This window comes from Pelobates fuscus, chromosome 3 (assembly GCF_036172605.1).
Source record: "Pelobates fuscus isolate aPelFus1 chromosome 3, aPelFus1.pri, whole genome shotgun sequence".
NCBI lineage: Eukaryota > Metazoa > Chordata > Amphibia > Anura > Pelobatidae > Pelobates > Pelobates fuscus.
Genome location: NC_086319.1, coordinates 58,991,279 through 59,007,448, shown reverse-complemented (window position 1 = coordinate 59,007,448; position 16,170 = coordinate 58,991,279). Strand labels below are relative to the sequence as shown.

The 16,170-nt window shown below is 36.4% G+C and overlaps 1 protein-coding gene and 1 long non-coding RNA gene across 2 annotated transcripts in view; both read right to left on the bottom strand.

Moving 5' to 3' along the window:
• Positions 1–1,342: 1,342 nt before the first annotated feature.
• Positions 1,343–1,884, bottom strand: LOC134600771 (uncharacterized). Its single transcript, XR_010090360.1, has 2 exons — positions 1,645–1,884; positions 1,343–1,586 (listed from the first exon to the last, which is right to left on the bottom strand). It is a non-coding gene; the product is annotated as an uncharacterized LOC134600771 (long non-coding RNA).
• A 430-nt stretch (positions 1,885–2,314) lies between these two features.
• Positions 2,315–16,170, bottom strand: part of EPYC (epiphycan) — a 48,174-nt gene continuing 34,318 nt past the window's right edge. The window contains exons 4-7 of the mRNA XM_063447120.1: positions 7,799–7,957; positions 6,454–6,656; positions 4,090–4,185; positions 2,315–2,924 (exon numbers count right to left, since the gene is read on the bottom strand). Of these exons, the coding sequence (XP_063303190.1) occupies positions 2,754–2,924; positions 4,090–4,185; positions 6,454–6,656; positions 7,799–7,957 (629 nt within the window). The 3' untranslated portion in view covers positions 2,315–2,753. The remainder of the gene's footprint in view (positions 2,925–4,089; positions 4,186–6,453; positions 6,657–7,798; positions 7,958–16,170) is intronic.

Sequence of the window (16,170 nt, the reverse complement as noted above, 5' to 3'; positions counted from 1 at the left end):
TAATACAATTGTGTGTAAATTCTACCACCAGGTGTCAGTATAACGCCATTATATATATATATAACTATAATAACAAAGGGATTTGCAAGATTTTACACAGTAATTGAATATATGTTAAACAGTGTTAGGTAAACTTTAAAAATGGACATTGTTAGCATTATCGAAGAAAACTAATTAAGGATTCATATGTCAAACCAATGGGTTGTATGCAGTAAGGTGCAACTATACTGGTAACATTTGGTCTAAAATATACTCAGGTGCTTTGATCTACATTTTTTGCAAGTTATCTGCCAACTCACTTTTAAACAAATAGACCGTATACTCAACGTAAGAAAATTATTAAACTCTACATGTGTCCATAATACTTATTTGATGTATGCCATGTTAGTCTTTTATAGAGATATGTGGATTATGCATATTGAATCTTTATAATGAGAATTATAGTGTACCATAATAAGCTTTTTGTTGTTATTTGATACACATACATTTTGAAAATATGCCATTTGATGAGATCTGTTAACTGTGTTTGGCCCATTACTGCACCCTTTTGGTTCATCTGGTTTGTTTTCTCTAATTATTTTGAGCAGGTTAAATGCTAACAAGCTGAACCAACCCATGTATCAAATCCAGCTGTCCTGAATGTTTTTAGGGGGATAAAGTGGTTTGGGTAAAAAAAAAAATTTTCACCGTGCTACTTAATAGTCACAGGTAGGGATGAACAGGACATATGTTTATATCCCTTAGAGGAATGATTGCATTCATAAAAATAAACCTCTACAACTCTTCCATAAGTAACTTTTACCAATTTTAAAATATACCATCCAAAAACATGTTTCCTAGATAATCATGGCAACATCACTTATGGGTAGCTTCACTCTCAGCCAGATAAGGACAGGAAATGATGAATAAATAATGAGACTGCATTCATAAAAGGTTCCTTCTCCTTCCATACAGCAGTCTTTTTTTCTGTCCTCAGCTGGACTCCAGGATTTTTCCCCCTTATATTTTCTTTTTTGGCCACCTTTCCATGTGTACATGGGTCTCCCAGACACAGTTCAGCCTCTCTATGCCTGAAGAACACAGTAAACAGCCTCTATGTGCAGAACTAAATAGATTAGGCACGCAAATAAGAATTTTGAACTAGAAACTCAGCTCCTCCTTGGAATTTGCCTCTGGTGTTAGATTCCTTACTCAAATCTCCATTCGCTCCTCTGACAAACATACATATTCAATGCCTCACTCATATGGATGTGTTTTTGGTTGCCACTTCAACAACCATATTTATCTCAGAACTACAAATCTTTTCTAGTGAAGATTCACATACCCTCGTCTTCTATGATAGAGTGGTTTTAAAGCCCAGATAATATTTTCCTCCTTAAGTAATCTTAACATTTCATCTTCTCCAAGAATTAGTACTACCATCCTTCTTTCTGTCCCCTTCTCCTAAAGAGGTCAAACTTCATGAACTGGACCTCAGGGATTGCATCATCACTGTCACTTGTAGGTCACTACAGAAAATCCAACAGACTGTTTATTCCACCTTCAAACCCTCAAGAAAATTAAGGCTCATTCCACCCGATTTGAATCTACTTCTTGTGCTAATTTGACAGAGGTTCATCCTGACCTCATTTGCAAGGCAGCTACTTGGTTTTCCCCTGTGACCTTCATTAGACATTACAAATTGGAGCTGGCATCCACATTATTTACGTTAATTGTCAAAAGAGTGCTGTCTTCATTTACACTTCATAATAAAATATAAGTTTCCTTTTTTGCATCAATTTGGTGTCTTCTCATCCTTTAAAAAAAAATGTTCTCCCTCCCATATCGATTGAGCTTGGGTATTACCCATGAGTGATGCTACCATGATTAGTCAGGCATGAAGAACATTTGAAACATACAGATATAATTTTCTTTTCCTGACTATTAAAATTGGCAGCATCAGTCTCCCTCTCTTTATTTAGTTTTAAAACAAGACTGCTATGGAAGGAGGAGGGACGTTTTATGCACACAGTCTCTTTTTTACTTGGTTATTTCCTGTCCTGATGTGGCGGAGTGGTGGAGCTATCCATAAGTGATGCTGTCATGATAAAGAGCCAGGAAAATAATTACTTGGTAAGAATGTAGTACATTTTCCTTCTTTTCAAAAAAGTAAAAAAAGCCAATTGTCCCACGTTTCTTCCTCTCGGGAGGAATAACGATTCTCATTGCTACCCCCTTGCTTTATTTGCACTTCTTGATAAACTTAATAAAAAAAAAAAAAAATTACATCAACATTTTGGAATTATTATTCGGATTTTCAACAAACAAAACCCACAACATTATTTACATTTATTGTATATGTGTAATACATTTCACATTTTGTTTTAGCTAAGGTTGACCAGATTAGTAAAGTTTAGTAGGTAGCGTGCCATACAAAGAAAATAAAATTACAATATTTTTTGCAGCAAAATGAAAAAAATGCATATTAATATGTAAGTACCCTCTGTACATTTTTTGTGCATATTATTTTCCAGTTTTAGTACATTTAAACATAATATTGTTCAATATACCTTTTACTTTATGTGTTCTGAAAACAAAATAATAAAGTAGAAGTTGATTTGAATAAAATATATTTCTCTCTCGGTTGCTTCAACCTCTTTTCCTTTTAAATTGTAATAATTCACAACTTACAGTATTTTATGTTCTACTTGGCCACATTAATGTATTAATTATGAGAAATAGCATGACTGAGTTTATTGGGGTTTTATTTGGATTTAAATCAATCTACCAATAGGGATACGAGGTAGACACATAAAAGCTTGTGGGGTTTTGCTTAGGTTGATCGGATTTCCATCCAGTCTTACGTCTTCTAGAGATCTTCGAGAATAGGAATAATCTTTCATGTTACAGAACGTGTCCTCATGCATTTCCTGAATGTTGTTATCCTAGAAAATAAATGATAGGTGAATGTTTATTCTTACCATATCCTTGAGTTGGTAATATTTTCATAAGAAAGATCTCTCACTTAGGATATAATACAAACATTCCTGCGTTATAGTTTTTACACGACGAAAGACATACATAATTAAATTGGAAATTTCCCTGTAACCTGAATAAAGTAAATCCCTTTACTATAAACAGTTTAAGAAACTATAAAACAGCTCTGGAATGTTGGTTCTATAGTGTTACAGGAGTAACGTTCGAATTTTAAAAAGTACAATTTAGAGACAGCAAGAAATTAAAGTAAGGTAGATTGGCAGGTATATTTTATTTAGAATTTATCAATTGACTAATTATCATGTTGTTATTAAGCTTTTGCTATTATATGGTGCAATTTGTTTTACAATTAGTTTTAACAAAGCTTTAATTCCTCCATGCAAAGTTTGGAGCATTCTGGATCTAATATATGAGTGGCGGTGTTGCCATGAAAAAGTCACACGCCCTACATATTAGTTTATTAAAGTGATCAAAGTCAAATTTTGTGATTATATAATAATCTTGGAAAATGGGCATCTGTATGTAAAAATGTATTGCAGGCCTTGAATATGCTCTAGTATATTCCCAGAACTATACATACCTCCCAAATTAGGGATAAATTTTTTGTATTTAATATAACATTCATATTTTAAGTTGCATCTCTCTTTCATTTTAAAAATTCAGTTCTTATCAACCCTTTCCCAACACCGAATGCAATTAAAGTGGTAGTCCACACTTTACATTACTGTGGAACATGTTGGCATTTTATAAATAATAATAATACAATCACATAATCCATTCATAATATCCCTGAGCTATTTTGCTGATATCAAGAGTCTAGGACATTTTCTCCAAGTTCAGAGATGATCTACGAATAGAGAATGCCCAGAGAATTCTTTATTTCACATCTTATCAAATGTCTGAAGTAGTCCAAATTTTCTGAGAATCAGATATTGGAGAAAGAAGGATGTATTGGATCAAAGCACTGAATACGGATCAGTCACTATGGAATCCAATAGAATAGAAAATAGAGAATTCATAAACCACAGATTTTTCAAAGTTTTAAAATAGCGCATGTATATGTAATGCCTTTAACTAGTTACAAATGAAACATATACAAACAAAAATACATACTTGGAGATGAAGTGCTTGTAGGCTTTCAGGGAGGGGTATTGGGATGTGATCCAAGTTGTTATCAACTAAATATAACAGGTGGAGATCATTCATGTCCTTAAAAAAGAAAGGCACATTAGATAATTAATTTTACAGACTCATAAATCTACAGATTAAGCTAATAGTATGTGGATGATCTGCTTTAAATCTTTAATATAATTGAATACACTGTTATCAAAAATAAGCAAACATAATAGGCATAGAGCCAAGGCTGATAAATCGTTATGGCTTTTACAATAAAATGAATAAATTGGCATGGGTAATGTTATAGTTTTTATTGTAAAGAACCCTTTCCTCTAATATTAGTAAAATCTCATTTCTTCGAGTCTATATATACTTTTATTTGTACAATCCTATTGATGAACTGTCCCTGATATGCTAGTTAAATGTTCTTCAAACACTTTTTAGGTAAACAAGGTCATATTTTCTAGCCTTAGGGTAAGTTACTTGTGTGTTCATTGTCCCAAAATTAATAACGTTGAAATTATGTAAATAATACACAAATTTCATTTGACGCTTGACTGTGCAGCCTCATACATAACTAAATCCCTCTGGAAATAATGTCTGCACAAAGACTTAATTTTGCTTGATGAAATTGTTAAATATTAATGAATGGAGGAAAACATATCAAAACAAAAACAAAAGTTTGATTATAGAAATGATTACGGATATAGAATTCATTTTATGTTTTGCATTTTTGCCCAAATGCTACAAGGTGTCAAACAGAATTCCTCAATACATGTTACATAGCACTCCAAAAACTACAATTGTTGTAATAAGATTACATTTAAATGGACTCTCCAGGCAGAGGACTTTACTCACCTGGTTCCAGCGCCGGGAGCCTCGTGAAGCCGCGCCCCCTATTTCGTAAAAATGACAAAACAGGCGGACGCAAGCAGGGAGCAATCAGACCATTGCAGCATTCATGCCGCCCTCTGAAGTCCTGAGCACACTACCGCGAATGCGCGCGGTGTGCGCGGCCGCGAGCTGAGCTGACTGACAGCTCAGCTTGCGGTCTTTGCCCGCCCTTCTCCTCTGCTGACAGGCTGGAGAGAGAAGGCGCGCACACAGTGCCTTCTCTCTCCTGCACACGTCAGACGTATTTTAATACGTCTGACGTGTCCAGGGCCTTTTTAGGGCCCTGCGTGAAAGGAAGACCCTCTAGTGGCCGTCTGAGTGACGGCCACTGGAGGTATTCCTATCAATCAATGTAAACACTGTATTTTCTCTGAAAATACAGTGTTTACATTAGATTGCCTGCAGGGAGCTATAGATCATACCTGAACAACTACATTAAGCTGTAGTTGTTCAGGTGACTATAGTGTCCCTTTAAGATGTTGGAACTAGGTAATAATAATAATAATAATAATAATAATAATAACAATAAAATGCATAGAATAATGCCATTGTGTTATGGATAAAAAAAAAATGTAACTGGTGATCTTACTCACAGTTGTGAGAAAATATTACAGTTTTCTTCAAATAGCTCAAATAGTGTGTTCTAAAATTAAAGCACGCATCAGCAATTTTCTGATCAAAGCTCCACAATTAATATTTAATTATTGAAACACAAATGCCAATGCAGAGAAAGAGCTAGACATCAAACCGACAAGATAGCCAGTAGTTCTGCCTGCATCACTTCAACCTGCTTAACTGATATCCTACAGTTTTTCTGTAGTCTGCAATGAGCAAGCTGTTGATTTTATTGGCTTGTTGCATCTCTCTACTACATCACATTCCAGACTCCAGTTGTCTTGCCCAATGACCATATTTTAATATAGGAGGTGGAGCAACGTAGAGCAAAGCATGATCAGAAGACAGACAGTGGTTGCATTACTTTAAACATAATGCCAGTGAGAAACTATAAAATAATGTAATATAATGACATAGTAGAACTGTAAGCAACTTGTCTTATAACCTTTTATTGATTAAATAATAACATTATACTATAACTCTTATAATTACTTTTACAAGGTAGAAATGTTCTACAGAATTTTTATTATGTTCTCAGTATCCTACCATACCTATAAGGCACAGTAGGTACATCTACTAGACACCTTGAAGGTGGATGAAAATAAAATAGCTTTTCAAATATTTGTGTACTATGTGTTGAAGGTGATATATTCAATATTAGATTGTATTATTTTATGGTCTCCTACAATCCACACAATGTAATTGTGAATTCAAGCAATACCGGAGTCTAAATTTGAATTTTAAATTTGGACATTTGATTGTACTTCAGATATACTATTAGCGACCCCTGATTTTCCTTGAAGATTATTTCCTAAATTACATTAAAAATATATATTTTTTTATAAAACATACTTTGAATGCCTCATTCTTTAATCCCTTGCGTCCAAGTCTGTTGTGGCTCAAATCAATGACAGTCATGGTGTTTGGTAGTTCTGGAAGCTGTCTTAGTCTGTTATCACGAAGTATGAGCTCGTTAAGAGATGGCAGAGTCCTGAAGGCATCTTCATCAATCTCTGCTATGATGTTTGATGTCAAATCAATCTTCTGTAATTTATCTAACAGAGAAGGATGAACAAATGGCTTACAGCTGTGAAGATATGCATTCCTCTCTCTAATCTTCATTTCAAATAATAGCTGACATTGATATAATTTGATATTTTCTTCAAATGACAAATGAATTACAGGCTATGCATGTTCAGGCTGTACTATTTTTCAGTACAATACAAATTGTTTTCTGAAGATATAAGATTACAAGAGCACAATATTTGCATAACAACTGCATTTATTGTTTTATTCTTAAAATGGTTATTTCATGTGTATATTAAATAGTGTGATTGCATCATATTCAATTTATTTTAATTTATTTATTTCTTTATTTCTTTATTTAATGTGCATATGTGTGTGTGTGTGTGTGTGTGTGTGTGTGTGTGTGTGTTTGAGTATGAAAATATCAAATCCAGTTTGTTTTTATTTTGGCCTTATAATTGACATTTGCATTGAATTCCCATCGATTCTCACTTTAGTAGATATTAAATGTTCTATAAGATATAATAAAGAGCATCCTTATAAGAGTGAACTCAATTTAACACCTTCACCTGCTGGTCCCCAGGTAAGGGAAATCAATAAACTAAAAAAGTATTTGACTTTGATTTCAATTAAGTTTAAAGATAAAGATATTTAATGAACGTGTTTTTCCTTGTTATGTGTAGGGGGCGCTGTAGCACATGTACATAGTTATTGAGGAAAACATTGTCCTTACCTGTTCCATATACGACTCTCTCTTTCTGAAAATTTTGTTTACCTTACTTTAATCTAATCTCTTTAGTTTTTTTATGATCAGGACAGTTTTGTTTTCTGCATTTACATGAATCCCACTCAAGATCTTGGGGCTAAAACCTTTATTTTGAGGAGGGTTAAATCATCTTCACTGTGACACACTTTAACTTTCAAAGTATTCGTAGATTCCTTGAACTTTATGTACTGAATAGTCATCTGTTGTAATCTATTTGTGTTTCTTTCCAATTCTGCCATAAACACCAGATCTTTTTTGAAGTGTTTAGTCAATATCCCCCTCGGTTGTTTGGCATGTTATGTTTATCAGAAAGATAATTATGCTTTACCTATGTTTTAAAAATCAAAGTAGGCCCCTTCCTACCTACTTATGTTAAAAATCCAGACAACAATTATCTACACATACTTAAGTGTGAGAAATCAGTCTTGCTGATCCTGCTAATTTTGTTGAAACGTAAGTAAGCATGGGTGGTTGTTCTTGGTAGGGGCGGAACTGAGTCCAAATTATGATCATCACAGTAAACTGTTGTTGCAATGCATGTGCATAAAATACAAGTTGAAACACCTGTAAAACAAAACAAAACATATACTGTTATGTGATGTTAAAAGGGAAACTAAATAAAAAAAAAAAAACACTTGTAAAGTAACTTTAAGCAAATTATACATTTTGTAACTCTGCTGAAATGAATACATCAAATTTAAAAAGGCTATGGTAAATATTTAGACATGTTTAAACAAAAATAGATGAAAGAGGTTGGTAAGAAAAGGATATGATTGAAAATGAGATGCAATATTAAAGACATGGTCTGACCACTTTGCTGGCTACCTATTGACAGAGGATCTCAATGTTAGTGGTACTGTACTTCTGGATAACACATTGACAGAATAATTCACAAAACATTGGAAGGATTGATTGATGGATGGAGGGATGGAAGGCTGGATGAAGTTCAATAAAAATTACCGAATTCTGACCGGAATAGCAATTCTCATATTTCCTGAAGCCAAATCTGATTGGAATTCAATCAGTCAGAAAGAATCTGAAACAATCTTCCAGATACGTTTGTTGTCTGTATTAAATTCAGCGCTTTAGCATCCGAACCCTATACAAAGTATAGGATTTTGAAAATGTATAAAGCACAGACTTTTAAAAAAAAATTGGGACCTTTTGCAACAGAATGATAGTTGGAAGTACTATTTACCCACTGGCAGCCATGTAGTGGTTGGGCAGCACTTTCTAGCCAGTTGCCACATTAAAATACAATTACAAAAAACAACTAAAACAATAAAACCCCCCTATGCGCCCACCTTTAATGCCATAGGAGGGGGCATATATACTAGCAAGTGGCTGCTCAATGTAATAAAAATCTAGTAACTGACCAATCATGCGAAGAAACATGTAAAATAATGGAGAGGATTTATTCCCCCTTGTGCTTCCACATGTGAGCATTGGATAGGGTACTTCAAAATAAATAATTCGGAGAAGATAAATCACTGGCTGCTCAATGTAATAAAAAGCTAGTAACTGGGCAATAATGGGAAGAAACATGTAAAATATGGAGAGGATATATCCCCCCTTGTGCTCCCACCTGTGAGCTTTGGGTAGGGGACTTTAAAATAAATAATTCGGAGAAGATAAATCACTGGTCCCCAACCATGACCAGTTGATAGGGGTTATTGCATTAAAGAAAATGTGGGGACATTGTAATGTACCCCCTTCCTCAACCCTTAGCCAGTGGGTGAGGGCTTGTACATTTTAAAAAAATGTCCACCTTCACCCCACCTGTAGTAAGTGTCAGCAGGTGAGGGCAACCTATTAACTTACCTTCCACATGATGGGGTAGGGCATAGGAAGGTTAAAAACTTCCCTTATAGAAATATGAGGAACATATTGCCCTAATTTTTTCACTTTACTGGGGCGACTGGCTAGTGCTTGCCAGCCACCACATGGTTAACCCTTGTAGTGCCAAATATTTTAAATTTAGGAGATGCTACAGGCTTTGTAACATCATACTAGATGGTAAACGTTATCACCAGATTTGATGCAGTATCTAGCTAACTCAATAGTATACCTTCATCAGCTAGCTGAAAAGTTGAAAAGACATGTTAGTGATGGCAAACTCTCAGATCATCCTGTGACAAACTCCCTTTCCCACGTGAGTTTGTCACGAGCTCCTGGAGGAGCCTGCTTGCCAGCCTCCTGCCCACAGACTATGGGCCCTGCAGGGAAACCTGTAAAAGACTGTCTAAATGGCTTGGACCACCCGGGAGCTTGTTAACCCCTATTAACACCTTGGAACGGTTCTCGCCTCAGTGTTGCAATTGTTCGTCAGGGTGGTCGCAATTCGTATAAATGACCACGTGGTGGCAGCCATCTTGTTCGCATGAACGCAGGCAGCGGTGTTTGGTCATCGAGTTCATGTAACTAAAATCTGACACTGAAACTCCTGAACACCGCTGGACTTCCATCATCGCCTGCGTTCGGTTCTGTAGATCCTAGAAGAACAGTGCAGTGGAATCGCTCATCTGGATGAGAGGAACAAGCTCACGCAGTTCAAATAGAGACTCTGTATTTTTTTTGTTTCTATGTTACCGAAGTTGACCGAGTGGAAAACCCGAATCCCTGAACCGATCTGGGTGATTTTTTGATATGTTGGTCACCCAGATCGGGGCTATCAGGGGATGTAACTTTTTTGTAGGGTTTTCATGTATTTTATGTGTATTTTGGGTGTTTTGTAAATTGTTATATTTTATGTCCCTGAGAGAAAATTAACTTATAAGTATTTCCTATGTTAATTATCTCTCCGACACAGAGGATCCTGGGAGGGATTTCCCTGTTGGTTTGTGTGGGAGACCCCTTTAGGGACTATTGTATAAAAGCAGGTCATCTGGCCAAATTAAAGCATTCCAGCTTGTACTCCCAGAACTATGTGTCGTCTGGTTACTGGGAGGGGAAAGGGCTAATCACTGTTCCAGCATGGAGGATTCAGCAGGAAAAGTCCTCGTAAGGACTAGAGTTCCCAGGACTGAGTGTTGTCCGGTCTCTGGGAGTGGATAGAGCTAATCCACTATTCTGCTCCATGATGGAGAGGTTCCAGGACCAGAGGCAAAATATGACTTCTGTTCCCTTTAGATTTTAGCTGTCTGCGTGTCAGGATTACTGTTTGATCCAGCACGTCGAACTGTATAGCCCGGATGACAAATAAGTAACGTATTACCGGTCCTTAGAATGGCCGGATTTAACGTACATAGAATAGTCAAAAATACTAGCCGAGGTCAGGGATCACAGAAAGGGACGCAGCGATGAGGAAAGCCAGGAGTCAGGATACCAGAATATAGAGAAGTCAATAAACAAAGCCAAAGTCAAAAACCAGGTAGAAAACTAATAACAGGAACGCGCTCTCGGACAACCACAAGGGAAACCACGACAGGGCACTGAGCAGGATGAGAACTGGGCCTAAATACCCATCCTTTAGTTCTGATAGCCTGTAACCGGCATTTGACCCCAAAGTCAGTTACCAGGTTTAATTTGCATAATTGCTGCTCAGCATTAACCCTTCTGTGGATTAGGTTGCTGCTCGGCACAACTTTTCCTGTGTGGAAAGGAAATGTCATTAACCACATTTCTATAAGCGGATGAATACGTGACACTGCGATACATGACTCTCCAGTGTATCGAGTGTTGTAAACCCCGAGCAGCTTTGCCAAGGTAGACTCTCCTACACTGGAATCAGCTATGCTGAATGGGGAAGACCCCATTATCCACACTATTAAAATTAATTCTTCAAAGAAATACAAATTATTCAACAAGTCAGGAAGAAAAAAAACAATCTAGAAAGTGAAAACATATGACTCGAGAAAAAACAGTAGTGAAATTAAAAGTTAGTGAAGTTAAAAGTTAATATAGTTAGAGTGGCATTGAAGCAGGAAAGTGTCCTGTAGATACATTCGAAACATATTTAGATATCAAGAGGTTAATTTTATGAATGTTACTTGGAATGATTTTAATTTTCAAAATCCACATTTCCATACTTTTTAAAGAAAACTTTATATTTGTATACTTTGAGTTCTAAAACTAATATAATGCCTGCAAGGGCACATAAAATACATTGGGTTTGTTCCCCTTGTTGCCATAAGCCTCAGGAATAGTCGAAACTTGATTATTTGTTAGATTTTATTATTTTGTATGTTCCTTTTGCTTCTTCTGTATCTCTTCTCAAAATTGAGTTTAGCAACAGTCATTCACGTATTGCACGGTACTATACCATAGAAGAGATGTTCACTTTTTTTTTGGGGGGGTTGCAGTTGAATGTATATTTCGCAAAGTCTCAATAAAATCTTTTTAATTGAAAAAAAAAAAACTAATATTTTGAACATTTTGGAAAAGGCTTACATTGAGGATTTGAAGAAAATTAAAACTTTAATTCAATATATCAATATATCAGTGCAATTTGTATACAGAGGATAATTAAACTTTGAGAGAGTTACAAAATAATAGGAGCATATATATAGTTATGAACAGTTACTTTTATCTATCTGAGATTAGGAATTAACTGGCTGACATTGCCATTTATGGAATGCTGACAGACATTAAAAAATAAATATATATATATATATGTGTAACGGCACCCCCAGGCATAAAAGGGGTTAACAACCGTTTAGGAGATATTCCCTTCCAGATATACAGGCAGCTACTGTAGACACCAATCCACCGAACCGGAGAAGCATACGAATGCTCTCAAACATACGAATGTTGTAAACGGCCGAATAGGAAAAACCATACAAAAGGATTACACTCCTAGCAGTCAAACTGGAACAGCATACAATAAATCTCCCTCCAAGAATGAGACAAGGCTGCGTGTTGAGGGTCAAAACAGGAACAGACAGAGCTGTGGGTTTATTGTTCTTATATACACATTCTTACACATTAGTACCACCCACAGGGTTTTGTAAAACAACCAATAAACACGTACAATACACTCAGACACTCCCACACAAAATCCTCCCCTCTGCCTGTGATACAATTACCTTACACAATGGGTTAATGTTAATTATCACAGGCAGAGAAATATAGTTTTTCCACATTATTCATAACTTTAAAAGTATGCATCACATTCACATAAAACTGTGGTCCGGTGGTTCAAAAGTTAGATCAAAGTCCTTGACCAAATGAAGCATGGCTTTTCTGCCCAAAACCAGTTCCACAGAGTCTTCTATCCTGGATATAATTGGGAAGTAATCCAATTATATCCAAGGACAGAGGCAAAACTCCATTGAACACATGGTAGCAAAAGACAATAAAATACATAAAAATATTTAACTGTGCAGCTATTGCATAAAACAGGTACATTCAACATATCTCCAGATAGCTTAGATCTGAGCGCACATTATTACAGAATCGCGCTCAGATTACATACATACATTTCAATTCCCATAGAGCCAAAGTCTTTCACATAGTCTTTCGCTATATGAATGGACTCCATCGCATAGCTATCTGGGGTTTCACAAATAGGACAAGTACCGAATGACCCAGCTTTCGTGTCTTTGCAGGGGAAAATCAAGCGTTTAAACATGGGGCCATAGTCTAAAGGCAGCAGGCGGGCAACCAGGCTCCTCCAATGCACAGTGGCGAGATTGGTTGTGTCAAAATATGTTTATGAGAGATTACAAAATTAATACTCAGAAACGATGAATATAATTTTTAAATCATGATCTAGCTAAGGTAGTAATATATATTTTATCAAAACTGCATAAGGATCCAATTAATTTTCCCTGGGAGATGGTTTTGTTTTAAACAAACAAATTGGCGCATTCTGAAGTAGGATAAAGAACTACAGAGGCTCTTCAGTGAGAGACTGCTGCGACCATATAAACCTAGCTTAAATGGTCAGTCCAAGTATGAAAATCATATCATTTTATCAAGCGATACTCTCGGTGTCAAAACAACTTTAGCATAATAAAGCAGTTGATGGTAGATCATGTCTCTGCAGTCTTACTGCTCAACTCTCAGCCATTTAAGAGTTAAATCATGTTTGCCTCTATTTATGCAGCCCTAGTCACATATCTGATTTAGCTGTGGCTCACACAGTCTGCATGAAACAAATGGTTTAATTTTCAATCAGAAGTTAACCTGCCTTAGAAGTTTGTATCTCCTGCTCTGTAAATTAAACTTTAATCACACAGGAGGCTCCTAGGAGGATATTAAAAGCGCAAGGTCTAGAAGGCTATTAAAAAAGACGGAGATTAGAAATTCTAGATTAAACAGACAGTGTGATACAGGAAGCCAAAATATGCATTCAGGAAGTGTTTGTAAGGCTGTGCAAGTCACGTGCAGGGAGGAGAGACTAGGGCTGTAAAAATGAAGTGATTTAACTAGTAAATGGCAGAAAATTGAGCAGTGAGACTGCATGGTCATAATCTATAAACCAAATCTGCTTCATTAAGGTAGTCGTTTGGTGACTACAGTGTTCCATTAATGAAGTTAACTTACGGCCTAGTTTTTTTCTTTGCAGCCATTCAAATGGCAACAATGATGTCTGAGAAATGCGATTATTTACATTTTGCTATTTCACCACCTATTAGTGGTTATAAGGCAGACAGCTATGAGGGGCTCTGGACTAGCATATATTAATCTATCTGATATTTGGCATTAGTGCGCAAATTTTGCAGAAGCCATATGCTGTGTGCATCCAATGCTGCTCTGTGAACTGCAAAGGATTAACTGATTATTATAAAGAAACACTGGATTCTTGGATTGCGGTAATTGCATAGGCACTGTCTATCCTCAGCTCTACTCTGTGAGGATCTGATTGCACATAGATCATCAACCTTGATGATCTCTATGGAAGAAGATTGGGCTGCCATAATGCTGAATTACAGGTAAGTTTTACAGTTTTACAGAGTTTTCCATTTAAAAAAAATACCCCAGTAATATAAAGTAGTACGTTAACACAACTCATAAAAAATAGATAAACATACGGATATATTTTTTTATATTTTTAATAAGAGTGTTCTTTCAAAGTTTGGCTGAGTAAAATAGATGCATCATTGCCTAACTTCTAATTCAAGTTTTTCCTCATTTTGGTTTATTACAGGATACATCTGGAATGGACACACAACAGGATTTGTCTGTTCTATTAACGTACAAGCAGAGACAGTAACATTTTAGTCTCTGTATGATTCAATATTTTCCAGAAACACCACAGAGTAATAAGGGTGTGAATGATATATGTTTTTGTTGTGGGAATGGTGAAATGCTCAAACTATGAGGAAAATATTAAGAGACATTTTAAAACATTAGGATGTCTCCGTACGTTTTCTTCTTAGGGGCATATGTATGCGAAAAAAATGTAACATTGCGTTAAATCACTGTAGAATGCTATTTAGGATTGTTTGGTATATTGTGCAATAATACAAAGGGCATGTGAGCACGAAGTATCCTTTTCTTTTGGATAGTGAACAAAGAAAGCACCATAAACAGTACAGCACACTGCTGTAGGTATAGTGCCAGGAGTGCCCTGGTGCCTGTTCTCTGGAATAGTCAAACCATTTTAGAATTTTCAAATATTGCACTGTTCTCATCCACCAAGCTGTAACATTTATTCATTAAACTCTATATTTTATCAAAGTAATTCTGAATGGAAACAAAAAAAAGCAAAAGTATGACTATTGCTAAGTTGGATAATTTTGCCAGACCAGCTGTTTTTGCCTAGTGAAAGTTTTAGTGAATAACCATTGTGACAAACTTGCCTATGCCACGAGCTCCTGGAAGAGCCTGCAAGCTAGCCTCCTGCCCCAAGACTATGGACCATATATTAAGACCCTGTTCAGGAGTTAAATCTCCCCAAACTCCATTAGTAGCTTGCCCTGGGTGCCCCTGGTTCGGCACTTTTCCATCTTGCGAATGGAACCGAAAGCTGGCTCTCATGAACAAAACCCACGAGTTGTCCTCAGCGGTACTTAGCCACGATTATTCTGGAACTAAATTCGGCATGAAGTGGCCATGCGGTTCCCGGAAAATTTGGTTTGTGGTTTTGAACCACTTTGAAATCCATCAGGAGAGCACTTTTTGGAGAGAAGGTGCCTGAGACTTAGGGGAACAAACGCTACCTAAGAGCCAGCCAGGGCACCCTGTATTGCAGCTGCAGGAGCTCCTGAAAGTTGACCAGCAAAAGCACCAAACGCCCTGGAACTGTTTTGGGCATATGACCACGTGTTCGGCTGGTCAGAACTTTAACACGCTGACGTATCCCCTATACAGCATGGATCTGAGCACTATTTGGAGAACTTGATCAGATCAGGGCTATTTAATGATGTATTATTTGCGAGGTTATGTTTTTATGTTATGTTTTTATGATGCTTTGGGGTATTTTTTATGTTTTTGGTGTTTGCCTCTCTGTTCCTATGAGATAATTAGATTACCGATCTTAACGCAATTATCTCCCAGACACAGCGATTTATGGGAGGGGCTTGCATTGTATTGTGTGGAAACCCCCTGCTGGGAGTTGTGTATATAAGCAGGGAACTTGGCCATAATAAACCAGTCTTCTTGTACACTTCATTAAGTCTAGGGTAATGTTTGGGTTTTTCTTTAATCTTTATCTTTAATCACTGCTTCACTTGGGATTTGGGAGAACTACAGCGGATATACTCAGGCGGATTATAGGGGAGTCGTTGCAACCATGTAAGTAGTGAAATAATAAAACCTCAAATGAAAGAAAATCAAAATCTATGTTTAGTTTAGTTTCGTTATTTGCATCGATTTCCAAACACTGCGCGTGT